Source organism: Delphinapterus leucas, chromosome 13 (assembly GCF_059928025.1).
Source record: "Delphinapterus leucas isolate spDelLeu-1000000601 "Yukka" chromosome 13, BTC_Dleu_Yukka2, whole genome shotgun sequence".
Taxonomy (NCBI): domain Eukaryota; kingdom Metazoa; phylum Chordata; class Mammalia; order Artiodactyla; family Monodontidae; genus Delphinapterus; species Delphinapterus leucas.
In genome coordinates this window covers 68,845,984-68,863,060 of record NC_143141.1, presented here as the reverse complement: position 1 = coordinate 68,863,060, position 17,077 = coordinate 68,845,984, and the positions used below count along the sequence as shown (strand labels likewise).

At 40.8% G+C, this 17,077-nt stretch overlaps 1 protein-coding gene and 1 pseudogene across 14 annotated transcripts in view; one reads left to right on the top strand and one right to left on the bottom strand.

Moving 5' to 3' along the window:
- Positions 1–3,631: 3,631 nt before the first annotated feature.
- LOC149747782 (uncharacterized) lies at positions 3,632–13,592 on the bottom strand (annotated as a pseudogene).
- The window catches only part of BIRC6 (baculoviral IAP repeat containing 6), a 245,498-nt gene continuing 239,809 nt past the window's right edge, over positions 11,389–17,077 (top strand). For all 14 annotated transcript variants that reach the window (XR_016395304.1, XR_016395305.1, XM_089922371.1 and 11 more), the window contains exon 1: positions 11,389–11,644. Coding sequence is in view for 12 of the 14 variants with exons in the window: in XM_089922371.1 (XP_089778497.1) it covers positions 11,404–11,644 (241 nt within the window). In the remaining 2 variants the exon portion in view is untranslated. The remainder of the gene's footprint in view (positions 11,645–17,077) is intronic.

Below are 17,077 nucleotides of genomic sequence, written 5' to 3'. Positions count from 1 at the left end.
ACATGGACTAGAAATGATGAGGAAGGCCCAGAAGCACTGAGACAGCTCTGCAGAGGAAGGTAGCCCTAATGTGCTTAGGTTTGGGCCACCCTATGGTAGATCCTCTAGGACTTTCATTAGGACCTTGTGAAAACCAGGTTTTACTTGCATGTTTGTCCCTTAAGACTCCAATTTACTATGATCAACTGGTCCTTTAAAATTAAGTAAAATTAGTTAAGTAAAATTCCCTTTTGTGGGACAGTTTAGCAGTATCTATCAAGATAAATAATACATGTACATTTCACCTAGCAATTTCACTAGAATCACCATAATATCTAGCAAGAGGGTCTGGTTAAAAACATTATGATGCATAGAATCAGTGGCTTACTGTTAGTTGTATAGAAGAATGAAGAAGCTGTTTATGAACTGATATGGAAAGATTTTCTAGAAACATCCTGAAGCAAAAGAAGCAAGGTGCAGATAACTACGTATAGTATGCTTCTAATTGTATAACAGTAAAAAGAAGGACAACATATACTCATATTCGATAATAAATAAATATTTAAAATTTCTAGAATGATACGTACAAAACTAACAATGGTGGTTAACTGTTAGCGGAAGAGGAGGAAAAGCCAGGCAAACAGAAGACAGAAGGAGATGGGGAAGGTGGGATGGGTAAGGAAGAGGGAGAGGGAGAGGAAATGAATTTTTAAAGACAAAGTGTAAAATAAAGTAAGCTTTAAGTAAAATAGTCCAGAAGGACAATATCCCGGGAACCCAGTATTCCTTCAAAACCTCTGGAAATTCTTATGGTCCCCACATATTTCTTATTTGACTCTGTCTTTGAGTTCTTGCTTCTGCTGACTTTTTTTTTCTCTGCCATTTGACCTCCCACACAGTGTTGTCCCTTTGTTGTCCTGTGTTACAGCTGTGCCTCCTCCTGATTCATTCAGTTCCCAAAGTACAACCACAAGCCTTCACGGAGCACGCTTTTACTCAAGGGGTACGTGGTAGCCCATTATGGCCCAACAAAGAGCCTCAGGTTGGATGCCCTTCTTAAAAGTCCCTCAGCCACTCCCTCTTCATGACTGCCTCTCCACAAAGAGCCTTGTAGTTGGGGACTTGTCTCCTTTTTGACATTCTCCCCTCTCCTCTAGTGTCACTCCCCAAAGTCCTGTGAATTTCTTGAGCAAAGCAGTTTGGCTCTCTCTTTGCCTCTCAGTCCATCCCAGAGGGCCTCAATCAATCTAAAGCAAACTTTAAGGTGTGTGTGTGTGTGTGTGTGTGTGTTAACTTTTTATTTTGAAGTAATTTAGACACGCTAAAGTTGCAAAAATAATACAGAGAGTTCCTGAGTACCTATCACCCAGTTTTCCCTAATGTTAACATCTTGCATAACCATAGTACATTTATAAAAACCAGGATATTAACATCAGTACAATACTATTAACTAAATGACAGACTTTATTTGGATTTCATCAGCTTTTCCATCAGTATCTATTTTCTGTTCCAGGACCCAATCCAGGATCCCACATTGCATCTTGTCATCGTGTCTCCTTAAATCTCCTCCAGCCTGTGACAGTTCCTCAGTCTTTCCTTGTCCTCATGACCTTGAAACTTTTGGAGAGTACTAAAATTGTGAAGAGTACAGTTCTTTTGTAGAACGTCCCTTAGTTTGGATCTGCCTGATACTTTTCTCATGATTAGATTGAAGGTGTGCATTTTTAGCAAGAAACTTCAAAGTGATGTCCTTCCCAGTAGCATGTCACATCATGGGGTTCAGATATATATATATATATATATATATATATTCTTTTTCCAATTATTTTCCATTGTAGGTTACTACAAGATACTGAATATAATTCCTTGTGCTATACAGTAAATCCTTGTTGTTTATCTTGAAAGGTACAGTTTTATTAATTTGATATTAATGCTCAAAGGAAACAGTGTAATGAGAGGACAGATTGGGTCAGAGGATCTTGTGCTAGTTCTGGTCTTCCCAGGTGTCCCTCACTTTGTCCCTCTGAGTAGTAATTCTCAATCACAGGAGCCCCTCAGGCCTCTGGGGGAACTTCCTTGTCCCACAGTAGACCTACTGAGTTGGAACTGTTGCCATATGGGAGAGCAGGTTCAGGGTAGATAGATCTGATTCTTTTAAGCAAAACCATCAATTTGGACTTTTAATGTGAAATCTGAATGAATAGGTGAATGATCTCCTCATTGGTCTTCCTATTTCTACTCTTGTAGGGTGAGGCAAGTGAGGCGCTCACCTGAGGTGCAAAACTTATGGGGGTGCCAAAAACCTCAATGATAAATCATATTTTAATGAAGTATTTTTAAAAATCAAAATAAATGCAAAAAAATGGTGGAAAAGCATCAAAATTTTTAGTAAAGACAGGATCTGCACTTGCACAATCCTGTTGTATTTTCTTAAGCTGATCTCAGCCCTGGCTCCAAGAGAAACTTATTTACAAAAACAGGGAGCTGGACTGTAGGCCATAGTTGGTAGATTTTATTTTTTTAAATATTGCTTTTAAAGTATGACTAATCTGGATCACTGAGTGTTTTGGCAGTTCTTTAAATTTCACATCCAAGGTCAGTGCTTTACCCTTGTGCCTTACCCAAGGTGAGTGCCGCTTCCTGGTTGAGCCTGGCTTGTGGGATCTTAGTTCCTGGACCAGGGATTGAACCCCAGGCTCTTGGCAGAGAAAGTGCAAGCGTGGAGTCCTAACCACTGGAACACCAGGGAATACCCCCTGCTGTTACCTTTCAATTTACTCTTTACATAGCAGTCAGAGTGGTCTCTTTAAAGGTAAATCAGATCCTGTCACTCCACTGTTAAATGGCTTTCCTTTGCACTTAATGTAAAGCCCCAAATCCTTACTGTGGCCCACACCTACCAGCTCCGACATAAGCTGGCCCCTGCCTTCCTCTTGAACTTCATCTGTGCCATTCTTCCCACGGCTTACTCAGCTCCAGCTACGCTGGTGGGAAAAAGCCAAATGCCCCAGGGCCTTCATACAGCCCAGAAGATTCTCTTTTCCAAAATACTCCTAAATACTTTCCTCTTCAACTGGTATTTCCTTTTCAGGTGTTAGATGTCAGCTTGACTTCCATGTTTGTTGAAAAGCCTGATTTCACGCTCTAGTCACTTTTTCATAGCACTGTAAGTTTTTCCTTCATACACATCACATTTGTAATCACATATTTTTTTGATGATGATTTGATTAATGTCTGTTAGCTCACTTAGTTGTAATCCCCAAGGAGCAGCCATGCTCTGTGGCTTGCAGGATCTTAGCTGCCTGACCAGAGACTGAACCCGGGCCGAGCAGTGAAAGCGCCAAGTCCTAACCACTGGACTGCCAGGGAATTCCGACACCTGTTTCTTTGTTCTGTTGTTTCTTTCATCTTTAACACTAGTGGCGAGGTTGTAGTAAGTGCTTAATAAATACCTAACACAGTGACTGGACCATAATAAATTCTCAATAATTGTTCACAAAATATTATTAGAAAGGTAAGTCAGGTAGCGTATGAAAGCAAGGAGGAAAGCAAATGAAATTTCCAGGTACTTTAGTCAACTTCCAGTGAGTTCCCACTATTTTTTGGTTTGTTTTTTCAGTCCATGACTTTTCCTTTAATCTCAGGCTGCAATCCTATGCTTACCCTTATTATATCTATGGCTCCTGAAGATGTCTATCCTTAATTTAGAACAGCCTGGTGAACTTTTGTATCGTTGCCTGAAAGTGTCAAAGGTAAGCGGATCAGGTATCCAAAACTTTCAGTTAAATGCCACATTGAGCTTTTCTCCAGAAATAATGACTGCTCACACCAAAAAGGCACTAGGCTTTTCCATATGATTATTCTATATCAAATTCAGAAAATGGAAGGTGTTCAACATGCTTCACTTCCTGTGAGTGTGGTTTGGCCAAAAAGAAGAATTGAACCTATGAAAAAATAGGGGGTTCCCCTGTCTCTTGTTTCTGATCTTCTAGCTCTTTGATTCTCAAAATATGGTCTAGGCATCACCGGCATTGGCCTCAGAGCCGGAACTTGTTAAATGCAGAATCTAAGATCCCCACCCCCAGAATCTATATTTTAATAAGATCCCTGGGCCTTAAAAAATTTAAGAACATGTGTTCCTAGTAAGGGTTTAGTATAAACAGGTACCCACTTCAGAATGGGAAAAGACTCTGTGGTCCAAAGGTTTCTAAACCTGGTTGATACTAAAACCCCATGAGACACTTGTCTAAAAAATATGGATTTCATGAGAGTCTAATTTTATAGGCTTAGGGTGGGGCTCCAGAATGACTCTGGTGCTGCCAACACATAAAATGGCTTTTGGGAACTGCTGGTTTTGTCCAGCTTTATAATTTCACACAGGAGGTGACTGAGTTAGGAAGCTTTAGCAGCTTGCTCTTAGTCACTAATGATAAAGCTCCACTGGAAAAGAATTCTTTTGGAGGGGGATTACAAGTGTTTAATTTTATTTTTTCATTCTGGTAAGTATTTTAAAAAACATTTTATTATGAAAAGTTTCAAACATACAGGAGAGTTGATAGAACTTTCATAGTAAACATAGTAAAAAAGATTCCACCATTAACATTTTACTATCCTTGCTTTATCCCATATCTATCCACTTCAATCTATTCCTCTATTCATCCATCCCCAATCTATCTTTTTTAATGCATTTCAAAGTAAATTGCACATATCAGTATGTCTCCCAAACACTGCATCATGTATGTGAGATAATTTGTTTGATTTCTCATCTTTACACTGTATCACATTTTTCATAGGAAGGGCAAGAAAACTATGAGGATAGCAGAAGTGAGAAAAACAGTAAAAACACGTAGAAGAAGGAAAGCAAGAAACACTGGCACATTTAAAGATGATTACCTCCAATTTTTGAAGTACAGAAAACCTCACACCAATCTACTAAGCTTATGCAAATTACTACAGAGAGTAATTTTTAAAAAAACAGTACCCTCTAGATACATATTAACTTCATGAAGACTGATCTTTGGCACTAACCCAATATTTGGAGCTAGCGTGCTCTTGTTCCCTGTGACTGCATTTCCCTCCTAGAAATCATGATATTCACATCCCAAATATACACATCCTGTAACAGCCCTAGCTCTGGCCTCTTTCCAGGACACTAGGATACCACTGATGTGAAACGAAACTGAATCTGGAATAACTGAGGAGACTCTAATCCCTGCCCAGTGATGAGAAACAAATGTGGACTGTGCTTCTGTTTTCTCCTGACAGTAAATTTTTTTATTAGAAAAATTGTGATACAATACATATAACATAAAACTTACCATTTTGACCATTTTTAAAAATTAATAAACTTTAGTTTTCTAGAACAGTTTTAGATTTACAGAAAAACTGAGCAGACAGTACAGAGAATTCCCATATAACTGCTCCCCTGTACTCAGTTCTCCTATTATTAACATCTTGCATCAATATGGCATATTTGTTATAGTAAATAAACAAACACTGCTACATAATTATTAACCAAAGCCCATAGTTTACATTAAAGTTCCCTCTTTGTGTTGTACAGTTCTGCGGGGTTTGACAAATGCATAATGTCGTGTATCTGTCATTATAGAAGCACACAAAATTATTTCACTGCCCTAAAAATCCCATCCTCCACCTATTCATTGCTCCTCCCTTCCTATTAACCACTGGCAACCACTGATCTTTTTACTGTCTCCACACTTCTTCCTCTTCAATAATGTTGTATGGTTGGAATCATACAGTAGGTAGCCTTTTCAGTTTGCCTTCTTTCACTTAGCCTTATGCACTTATGGTTCCTCCAGGTCTTTCATAGCTTGATCGTATATTCCTTTTTATCACTGAATGACAATCCACTGTACAGATGTACCACAGATTGCTTATCCATGCATCTATTGAAGGGCATCTTAGTGGCTTCCAAGTTTTGGTGATTATGAATAAAGCTACTATAAATATTTGTGTACAGGTTTTGTGTAGACATAAGTTTTCAACTAAGTTGGGGAAATACCTAGGAGTGTGATTGCTGGCTCATATGGTTAAACTGTGTTTAGCTTTATAGAAAACTAACAAACTGTGTTTCAAAGTGGTTTTACCATTTTGTATTTTTTTTTTTTTTTTTTTTTTTTGCGGTATGCGGGCCTCTCACTGTTGTGGCCTCTAACATTGCGGAGCACAGGCTCCGGACACGCAGGCCCAGCGGCCATGGCTCATGGGCCTAGCCGCTCCGTGGCATGTGGGATATTCCCGGACCGGGGCACGAACCCGTGTCCCCTGCATCAGCAGGCGGACTCTCAACCACTGCACCACCAGGGAAGCCCCCATTTTGTATTCTTACTAGCAATGAATGAGAGTTCCTGTTGCTCCACATCCTTATCAGCACTTGTTATTGTCAGTTTAAAATTGTTTAGCCATTCTAACAGGTGTGTAGTGGTACCATCTTAATCACTTTTAAGTTCACAGTTCAGCAGCATTAAGTACATTCACATTATTGTGCTACCATCACCACCATCAATCCACAGAGCTCTTCATCTAGCATGACTAAAACTCTGTACCCATTAAACAGCTCCGCATTCCCTCCTCCCTTTAGCCTCTGCAACCACCATTCCACTATCTGTCTCTAAGAATTTAACTAAGTACCTCATGTAAGTGGAATCATAAAGTGTTTGTCTTTATGTGATTGCCTTATTTCACTGAGCATCATGGCCTTAAGTTTCATCTGTGTAGTGGCATGACTCAGAATTTCCTTGCTTTCTAAGTCTGAATAATATCCATATATAGATATATATATCTCACATTTTGCTTATACAGTCATCAGTCATCTGTCATTGATGGAAACTTGGGTTCCTACTGCACTTTAGCTATTGGGAATAATACTGCTATGAACATGGATGTACAAATGTCTTTGAGATCCTGCTTTCAGTTCTTTTCAGTATGTACCCAAAAGTGGAATTGCTGAATCAAATTGTAATTCTATTTGTAATTTTTGGATGAACAGCCATACCATTTTCCACAGCAGCTGTACCATTTTACATTCCCACCAATAGTGCACAAGTTTCAATTTCTACACATCCTTGCCAACACTTTTTTTCTGTGTTTTTTTGGTTTTTGTTCTCTTTTGTTTTGTTTTGTTTTTTATAGTAGCCATCCTAATGAATGTGAAGTGGTATCTCATTGTGCTTTTTGTCCTTAGAGTGAATTTTAGTGATACATATACTGGCTGTCAATATCAGGCCAGATAGAAAGAATTTCTAGGAGATCAGCCTTTCCATTAGAAATCATTAGAACTTCATTGTATTCTGCTTTGGGACAAGGCAAATCTCCCCGTAAACTTCAGCAGAGAAGTTAATTGGGCATTAGGCTGTTGATTTCCACCTTTTTTTTCTTTTTTTAGTTTAAAGATTTCTTTATTGTCATCAAAGTTTCTTTTTCTTCCCTAAATTCAGATTCCCTTACTATATCAAGCATTTGTTTTATGCAATTTTGTATATAGGTTAAGTGTGTGTGTGTATTGTGGGTTTTACTGGAGTATGTTATAAATGTGCCCCAATTGTAGCTCCTATGGCATGACCTCAGGCATCCATTCAGACTCCCTCTAGTACTTACCAGGGAATCTTCAGGGATAGTGTTTGCTCTGTAAGCTCCAGAATCAGTTTAACCTCTCTGTTCCTATGTGGCTCCAGACAGGCCTCCACTCAGCTAGAGCCCCTGCTTACTCCTCTGCCAATCAACATCTTGTAGTTCTGGGGAAGCTTGTCTCTTTTAGACCTCACCTCTATTCCTCCTACTACAGGCTGGTTCCCCATCACCAGTGACTGCACAAGGGAAAGAGAGGGGCAGGAGGGGGTGAGAAACTCTGCTCTCTCTCTCTGTCTATGCCTTTTATTTCTTTTTTTTTGCCTTGTTGCAGTGACTTCCATTAAGTTCCAGAACTTCCAGTACTGTGTTAAAAAGGACTGATGAGAGTGGATGTTCTTGACTTGTCCCTGATTTTAGAGGGAAAGCAGTCATTATTTTACTGTTAAATATGGTGGTTTTTTTTTCCTTGTAATGGATGTTGGATTTTTTAAAACATATTTATTGGAGTCTAATTGCTTTACAATGGTGTTAGTTTCTGCTGTATAACAAAGTGAATCAGCTATACATATACATATATCCCCACATCTCTTCCCTCTTGTGTCTCCCTCCCACCCTCGCTATCCCACCCCTCTAGGTGGACACAAAGCACCGAGCTGATCTCCCTGTGCTATGCAGCTGCTTCCCACTAGCTATCTATTTTACATTTGGTAGTGTATATATGTCCATGCCACTCTCTCACTTCATGTCAGCTTACCCTTCCCCCTCCCTGTCTTCAAGTCCATTCTCTATGTCTGCGTTTTTATTCCTGTCCTGCCCCTAGGTTCTTCAGAACCATTTTGTTTTTTAGATTCCATATATATGTGTTAGCATACGGTATTTGTTTTTCTCTTTCTGACTTACTTCACTCTGTATGACAGTCTCTAGGTTCATCCACCTCACTACAAATAGGATGTTGGATTTTTATCAAAATGCTTTTTCTGTATCAATAAGTCCTGTTTTTTGAGTCCACATGTCTGATTCCAGCAGATTTCTCTTTCCAGAATGATTGTGAGAATTTCTACTTCCTTTAGGTGATCACCACCTGTGCCCAATGGTTGGGCTGAAGGCCCTCAAAAGGCCACCGCTTCAAAATAGAATAGCCATGAAAATCAGTACATTTTCAATGTCAGGAGTATTTGCTCTCAACTCCGCGAGCAGAAAGACCTTAACAACACAGCTGATGCTAAACTTCACCCAGTCTTGCCTAATTTCATTTCCATGATCAGTTCCAAGAATCTTACCCTGGGTCCTGAAACACTTCACTGCAGTCTGGAGGTCTCATCCAGTGCTCAAACAAAAATACATACTCACAAAAACAAGCAGCAATTTTCACTAAAGATTGCTCTTTGCAACACTGGTTTTTCAGGGTTCTATGGTTATATGCGTTTGTGAAATGTTGATAAAAGGAGGTTAAACAGTATTGATATGCTAGTATGTATGATAAATCTCCCAAGAGGAGAAATACAGAGGGAGTTCTTTCTCAAAAATTTTTGATTATGAAAGTGTTGTATTTCGGGACATCTTCTGGGTAATGAGCTTTGGAGAAAGCTAATTTACAGGTGAAAGAAATCTAAATTCACAGAAAGAATTATATTTTTTTGTTCCAATGAAAAAATGTAACACAGTCTAACAGAAAAAACTATGCCTTTTATTCTTTTCAATATAGCACATTAAAGTACACTAAGTTTAAATTTAGTGTTCAGGTTACTAGTTTGTTTTCCCTACCAACAAGATGGGGGACTTGATTTGTATTAAAGGCCTATTCAGGGGAACCTTTCAGATTAATGGAAAAGTTTGGCCCTAATGGGTCTTGAGAGAGAAAATCTTTGAAATGGCAGTTTTTATAGTTTCAGCTTCAGTCCTCTGATTTAAAAAACTGTTTTGGAAGGATACCTCCAGTTACATTTAGATTTGATCATTTGCACTCCTTTATTTAGCTCAAGACACTGAAGTTTTGAGCAGGAGGCTTAAGTTTGGAGTATGGGTTTTGGAGTCAAACTGTCCGAGTTCAAACTCTAGTATGCTATTATACTCCTCACAAGCTGTGAGACCTTGGGCAAGCCATTTAACCTCCCAGTGTTTCCATTTTTACAGTTTACAAGTACTTTCACAAAGACTCGTAAAAGTAGGGGAAATAATTTGATCATCTCCATTTGACTCTTGATGGAACATTTTCAGAATGTATAAGTGACTTGCCCAAGTTCACAGATAAATGAAGCCACAGTGACTCAATATCAGATATTCATTTAGACTTTAATACTTGGGTATTTTTCCCAGTTTATTATATGTTACCTCCCAACATCGGATAAAAATGGCATATTTGCCATTCTAAAATGGAATGAATATATAGATTATATAAATACAACTTTGCATATGAATAAACAGGTTTAAGATGTAGTTGGGATAATTCATGAAGATTTCCTGAAGGATGCCTGCAGGAATGTGGGAAGGTAATTAACATTCATAACTTTTATTGAGCACCTACTATATGTCACATCCTATTCTACACATTTAACAAATGATTCTTAAGCCTCTCAGTAGAACTTTGATTAGGTTTTAAGGAAGAGGAAATTAGGCTTTCCGGGATAATACAATGTTCCCCCAATACACAGAATAGTCCTTGATTGTGCTGCATGAATCTACACGTGATAAAATGACATAGAATTATACACACATCGTATGTCAAATCGCTGCTTTTGATATTGAACTACAATTATGTAACTGTTAGGGGACTCTGGGTAAGTAGGACCGCTCTATCTTTCAGGAGTATTGGTCAGGTATTTTATAGAATGACCTTCAGTTTGGGTTTGTCCAATGTTTTTCTCACAGTTAGATAGAGGTTACGGGTTTTGGGGTGACAGACCACATAAGTCTGTACTATATTTGCAACTAACTGTGTATAATAATTATTTTGAAATAAAAAGTTAAAAAAAAAGCATTGTTATGCTCCAGAGGGGGATTTGTAAATTTACTTAACTTCAGTCCCACAACACCCATACACACCGATTAACAAGTTTTGCGTTTGGAATGTGGATAAAGAAACTAAGCGTAACTATACGCTTCCAGCACCTCGTATCTGGCACTTCTGTTCAACAGAAAGATTTGGGGATGGGACGGGGGGCGATGTAATACGCGTGGGCTTGGGGAAGTCGCTCGGTTTCTCCAAATCCAGACTAGACGTTTTTCAGACTGCTAAGCCGAGGCCCAGACCTGAGGTCTCCTTTGCGCCATAGCCAAACCGCTGCACCGCGCTGCTGGGAACGGTCCGGGCGCAGCTGGAACCGTAGCAACGGGCCTCAAGGCGTCTCGGCCAGGTCGCACCGGCCGGGGTCCTCGCCTAGCGGAAATACACGTCCCAACCCCCCACTCTCCATCCATCCACCCCGCCGCGGCCCGGAGCAGGGGAGCTGGGCGGGGCGCAGGCTGCGGCCACTCCCCGGGCTCGAAAAAAACTGGGACGTTGCGGACGCGTAGCTGGCCAGACCAGAGGCGCGTGGCACGCGCTAGCCCTCCCGCGCATGCTCCTCCCGCCCGCCTCCCCCTCCCGCCCCGGGTCCCGCCTCTCTATCTCCCTCTCCCCCTCCTTCGCCAGCCTCCCTCGCCAGCCTCCCTCTGAGCTTGGCCCCTACGGGCGCGCGGCCGACGTCCCGCGTGCGTGCCGGCGCCTGACCTCACTTCCGGCTAACGCGCTCGGCTTGCCCCCCGGCCCCGGATGGTGACTGGGGGTGGTGCTGCACCTCCCGGGACTGTCACTGAGCCGCTTCCAGTGTGATTGTGCTGAGCGCAGGCCGGAAGATGGCGGCTGCGGCTGCGGCGGCCTCGGGCCCGGGCTGCTCCTCGGCGGCGGGGGCGGGAGCGGCAGGGGTCTCCGAGTGGCTGGTGCTGCGGGACGGCTGCATGCGCTGCGACGCCGAAGGGCTGCACAGCCTCTCTTATCACCCGGCGCTCAACGCCATCCTGGCCGTCACCAGTCGCGGGACCATCAAAGTCATCGACGGCACCTCGGGGGCCACCCTGCAGGCCTCGGCGCTCAGCGGTGAGTGTGCCGCACGCCGGGCGGGGGCCGGGCCGGCCGCGGGAGGAGCCGGGCCCCGGGATGCTGGGGAAGGAAGCCGCCCAGCCCCGGGGCTCGGCCTCCGGAGGAGGGAAGCGGCGTGACTGGAGCGGGTGGCGGAGGGCAGGGCTGGGGGCTCAGGCCTGGCTGTGAAGGGAGGCCCGGAAGCTGATTGAGGAGGACCTTAGGACTTGGCTTTTTCAGCGGCGGCAGCTGGGAAGAAAAGACGGGCGAGGCGGGGAGTGGTGGGAGTTGCCTTTCGGGCTTTGAGCGTCCGGTGTGTGTTGGTTCTCTGAGAGAGGTGAGGAGGCCTAGAAGCTCAGTACCGGAGAAGCCCAGGCCCCCTGCTAGGTCCTGGAGAGGGTGTCGGTACTGCCTTCTCTTAGATCAGAAAGCGACAGGGTCGCAGTGTTGGTCCCGACGTGAGAGGCCGGTGGCCAGAGGCGAGCGTCCGAGGCGACATCCAAGCCCTACCCTCTTGTGGAGAGAAGTGGATCCGTGTCTGTTCCTGGGACCTGCAGGTGCTGGGATGTACAGCAGGCTTCGCGCCCGGGTTGGGGGTGGGGTGGGTCTGGAGTGGGGGCGGGGAGGGAAGTAGGCGGGCCAGGTGCCTGAACTGTTCCGTCGACGACTTTAGGACTCGGGAGGACGCCATGGAAGACTAGCTCTTGTTCCCTAGGTCGGGGCTTCCACCTTCTACTGACCAGGGACGAGAAACTCGGCACCTGCGGTGTATGAGTTACAGATTTCCTTTGGGTTCCGAACTAGGTGAAACTTTCGGCCCTCTCAGCTGGTTTTACCACTGCGAGCTGAAAGTTGGGATACGGAGGCGCGTGTGAGGCTCACCATTGGAGGAGAGCAGTTCTGGCTGGTGTAAACGTTGGTCCAGGGATGGGACTTTGAGTATGCATGAGATGAACGCTCGGTGGGCTGGGGTGGAGTGTTTTGGAATTGCCCTGGCTAGGTTACGTTTGGCTGAGACATTTCATTTGCGATAGAATGAGTGGCTTAATTTAGATGTTACAAATTGATATTGAAAAGTTAGTATACAAGTGAGTTAGACTTATGCACAGAGATGTAATGTGTATGACTGTCCATATTTAGCCAAGTGGAAGTAGTGAAGTGGTCTTACCCATTCACTTATATTTTAACAGAGACAAATAAGGAAAGGTCGTTATTCTGATTTACTGTCTGAGACACTTAAGAGTAAATGGGAATCTAGGTATACAAAGTTAAAGGATTTAATTTTTGTTTTTGTGAGCATTGTGAAAGAAATGGGCTGTGTATAGCTATAGAAAATAAACCTGTAACACATCTAAAATATGTCTAAGGGAAAGTTTGTATTGTAGTCTTGAAATTTTTCTTTTCTTGGCTTGGGTAAAGTACAGGAGTGGTGTCCCAGATGTAGCAATGAGCATTTACTGCAACTTGGACATAACAGCTTGTCACTCTGTATGAGAGGGTGCTTCTCATTAATAGTTGGATTTCTTTCCTCTTAAACTCACTTAAATATATTTCACATATGAAAAGGTATAAAGAACAATTGTGGCAGACAACCATGTATTCTCGACTTGGTTAAAAAAAATAAAACATCACAAATAGAGTTGAAGTCTTGTGTGTCCCTCCTGGTTTGCATTCCTTCAACTCTCCCTCCCCCATGAGCATTATCCTTAATTTGGTTTTATCATTCTTATATGTGTCTTTATGTTTTTTATTATATACCTTTATCTTTAAACGGTATCTATTACTGTCTTTCATGACTTTAAATTTTGAATAAGTGGTAACATATATACTTGAATTTCTATAAAAAGCCATATTAACAAAAGTCTTAAATGTTTTCAGTAGAAAGAGGACTCTCACAGGGTGATTTTATATCTGGAGGCCGTGCTTCAGAAAGATTATATGTGCCAGAGTTAGTTATAAATGATTTGGGGAAATTGGACAAATATGAATGTGCCTGTTCATGAAAGGGAAGAAAACAGTCACTCTAATGGTAGATTACTTAAGGGGAGGGCTTTAGATACATAATGTAAGTGTAAAGGTAGATATATAAACTATAGCACTGATTTGGGATACCTTAGTTGAGGTATGTTGGAACATTTAATTAGAAAGTATGGGATTGGATACAATGGTGGACAGCCATGCATTGAGAATTGAGTAGTATGTGATTAAAATTATGTAGAAGAGTTTATGGCAAATAAAACAAAAGGATTACAAAAAAAGTTTGAAAGTAACAATGGACAAATTCTGAAGTGTTTTCATATGTGAGAAGTGCAGTTTATTAATAATAATTACCAGAGGTTGTATAGGGTCCTGTGTGTGTCATTTCTTCAGATGATTGGGGAAGGAATGCTGCATTTTATGTTTTGCCTGGAATATGTAGGTACTTAGTAGGTTTGGCTTTAATGATGAATAGAGGGTGACAGTCCTATAAATAGAATGGGCAGAAGGTGCCAGTAGTGATGATGGCCCTAACATGACCCCTCTTTCCAGTTCATGGGCAGTGAGCCACCTTCTTTTCTACCCCAGAGGAAAGACATCTTTGTTAAAGGGGATAAAGAGTCGTGATGTAAGTGGTTTAAGGGGATAGAGAGTTTTATTGGGTGATAGAGTAGTCTTATGGATAGGTTCAGTTTATGGGGTTATGGGTAGTCTGTTGGTGTTGATTGGAAATCGAAAAATGGGAGCAGGACTTGTATGTATAGGTATTCACTTGGATGGCCAAGATGGTGAATTTTAAACCACCGTTGTTGACTACTGTATATGTTTAAATTATCTGTATCTCACAAAAAATGTTTATAAATGCATTTTCTTTAGATTAAGAGTCATCAGTATATACTTAGGTTAGGCAAGTATTTGCCCCCTGTTAGTGTTTTAGAGTTAAGATTTCTGAGTCTCTGTGCTCATTCTTTGGCCTGGCATTCAGTAACCTCCATGATCTGGCCTCTAGCAGTCTTTCCAGTCTTGTCTCCCTATTTTGTTTTGTGAAACTGGTTCATTTAATTTTCTTTCCCAACTCCAGTAGTTTTACTCTTTCTTGGAATTCACCAATTCCCTCCAGAAAATTAGACAAATCTTACCCATTTTTCGAGACCTAGAGCATACCTTTGACTTCCTGATTCTTTTAGCCTGAAGTGATCCACTGAACCCCTAAGCACATATTGTTCTATTAATTCTTATTTCAGTAATTTGGCAACTTAACTCTTTGTGGTATGTTTTCTGTCTTGAACTATTTAAATTCCATTTTATTTAGTTTTTTTGTGAGTATATGATGTCTGTTTAACTATATTTCAAACTCCTTGTCGCAAGGAGCCTTGTCCACTTGTTTATATCCCCTCCCCAGCATGCCTAGTACAATATATTAATAAATATTTTTGATTTGGTATATGTATACTAATGAGTATGTTAAATGGATGCTTCTTTACATATTAACTGCTAAGTAAACACACTTTCTTTGGCTTTGGTGATTTTTGTTTTTTCTTTCTTTCTTAAATGGACTTTTTTTAAGAGCTGTTTTAGTTTCACAGTAAAATTGAGCAGAAAGTACAGAGTTCCTCTATTTACCACCCCCCCCATGAATATCTGACACACGTTGGTATGTTTGTTACAATCAATGAACCTGCATTAACACATCATTATCACCCAAAGTCCATAGTTTATGTTAGTGTTCACCCTTGGTACTGTACATTCTATGGGTTCTGACTGTATATGACATATTGTAGAACATAGTTTCATTGAAATCCTCTTACTCTGCCTGTTCACCCTGTCTCCCTTCTGCTCCCTGGCAACTACTGATCATTTCACTGTCTCCATAGTTTTGCCTTTTCTAGAATGTCATATGGTTGGAAGCATACAGTATGTAACCTTTTCAGTATGGCTTTGTTCCCTGAATAATATGCATTTAAGTTTCTTTCATGTCTTTCTGTGGCTTGATAGCTTATTTCTTTTTAGCATGGAATAATATATTCCATTGTCTGGATGGACCACAGTTTATTTATCCATTCACCTACTGAAGGACATCTTGGTTGCTTCCAGGTTGTAGCAGTTATGAATAAAGCTGCTATAAATACCTGTGTCTAGGTTTTTGTGTGGACATAAGTTTTCAGTTCATTTGGGTAAATACCAAGGAGCATGACTGCTGGATCTTATGGCAGGAGTACGTTTAGTTTGTTTTCTTTCTTCTGTTAAAAAAATTTTGGGCCGTACCGTGTGGCATGTGAGATCTTAGTTTTCTGACCGGGGACTGAACCTGTGCCCTCTGTATTGGAAGTGCGGAGTCATAGCCACTGGACCAACAGGGAAGTCCCAGGAATATGTTTAGTTTTGTAAGAAACTGCCAAATTGTCTTCTAAAGTGGCTGTACCATTTTGCATTCCCAGCAGCAATGAATGAGAGTTCCTGTTGCTTCACATCCCTCATCAGCATTTGACGTTGTTAGTGTTTTGGATTGTTGCCATTCTAATATGTGTGGAATATCTCATTGTTTTAATTTGTAATTCCCTAATGACATATGATGTTGAACATGTTTTCATGTGCTTATTTGTGGACTTTGGGTTTTAAAAGTCAAAATAGCTCTGCGTACACCACTTGACCATATTGTTTATATTACTAGATATGTCCCTCTCTTTAGTTATTGTTTGTTAATGCCATTGAGCATAATAGGAAGGAGCAAAGTTTTGAGTTAAGATCCTAGTTTCTGTTTTGTTTTTTTTTTCCTCCCTGAACTGTGTAACTTTGAATTACTTAGCATTTCTTTTCCAGTTTCTCCATTTGCAAAAAGGGGGTGATAACTGTATTAATTGTGAGGACTGTTACACGTAAAGTGCTTAGAATAGTGTGTTTACTGTTCAAAACATGTTTTTTATTTATTTGTAAATCTCTTTTTCTTACTTAAACCATTTTGATATTCTGTTAAGTTTTTTGAACTTAACACCACATTTGAACTTCTTAGGATTTTTTTTTGTAATTTACCGCTTTTCACCATCTTGTAGAATCCATCTAGTTTTTGCTTCAGTGTAAGAGTAAGGTATTGTTAATTTGTTTAGTATTTTCTTATTTATTTAATTACTGGTGGTGGTGTTTTCTCTTGCTTCCTGAAATAGAGCCCCTTCTCCACTAAATGTGTAGTACATTATATATATGTGTAATATATATATAATTTATATATATACTTTTTTTTTCTTTTTGTGTATATATACATATTTTTTAAGCAAGCTTTTCTGAGGACATGTGGAGAGAGAATGGGCTTTATGTAGTCCTGAATTTTGAATTTTAGCTCATTTCCTAAACTTCCTGAACTCCAGCTTCCTCCTCATTTGTAAGTTATGATTAATATTTAATAGGATGGTTGTGAAGATTTAAGAGGTAAACATTTTTAAAGTGCCTAACACTGCTAGGCATATGTATAAGCAGATA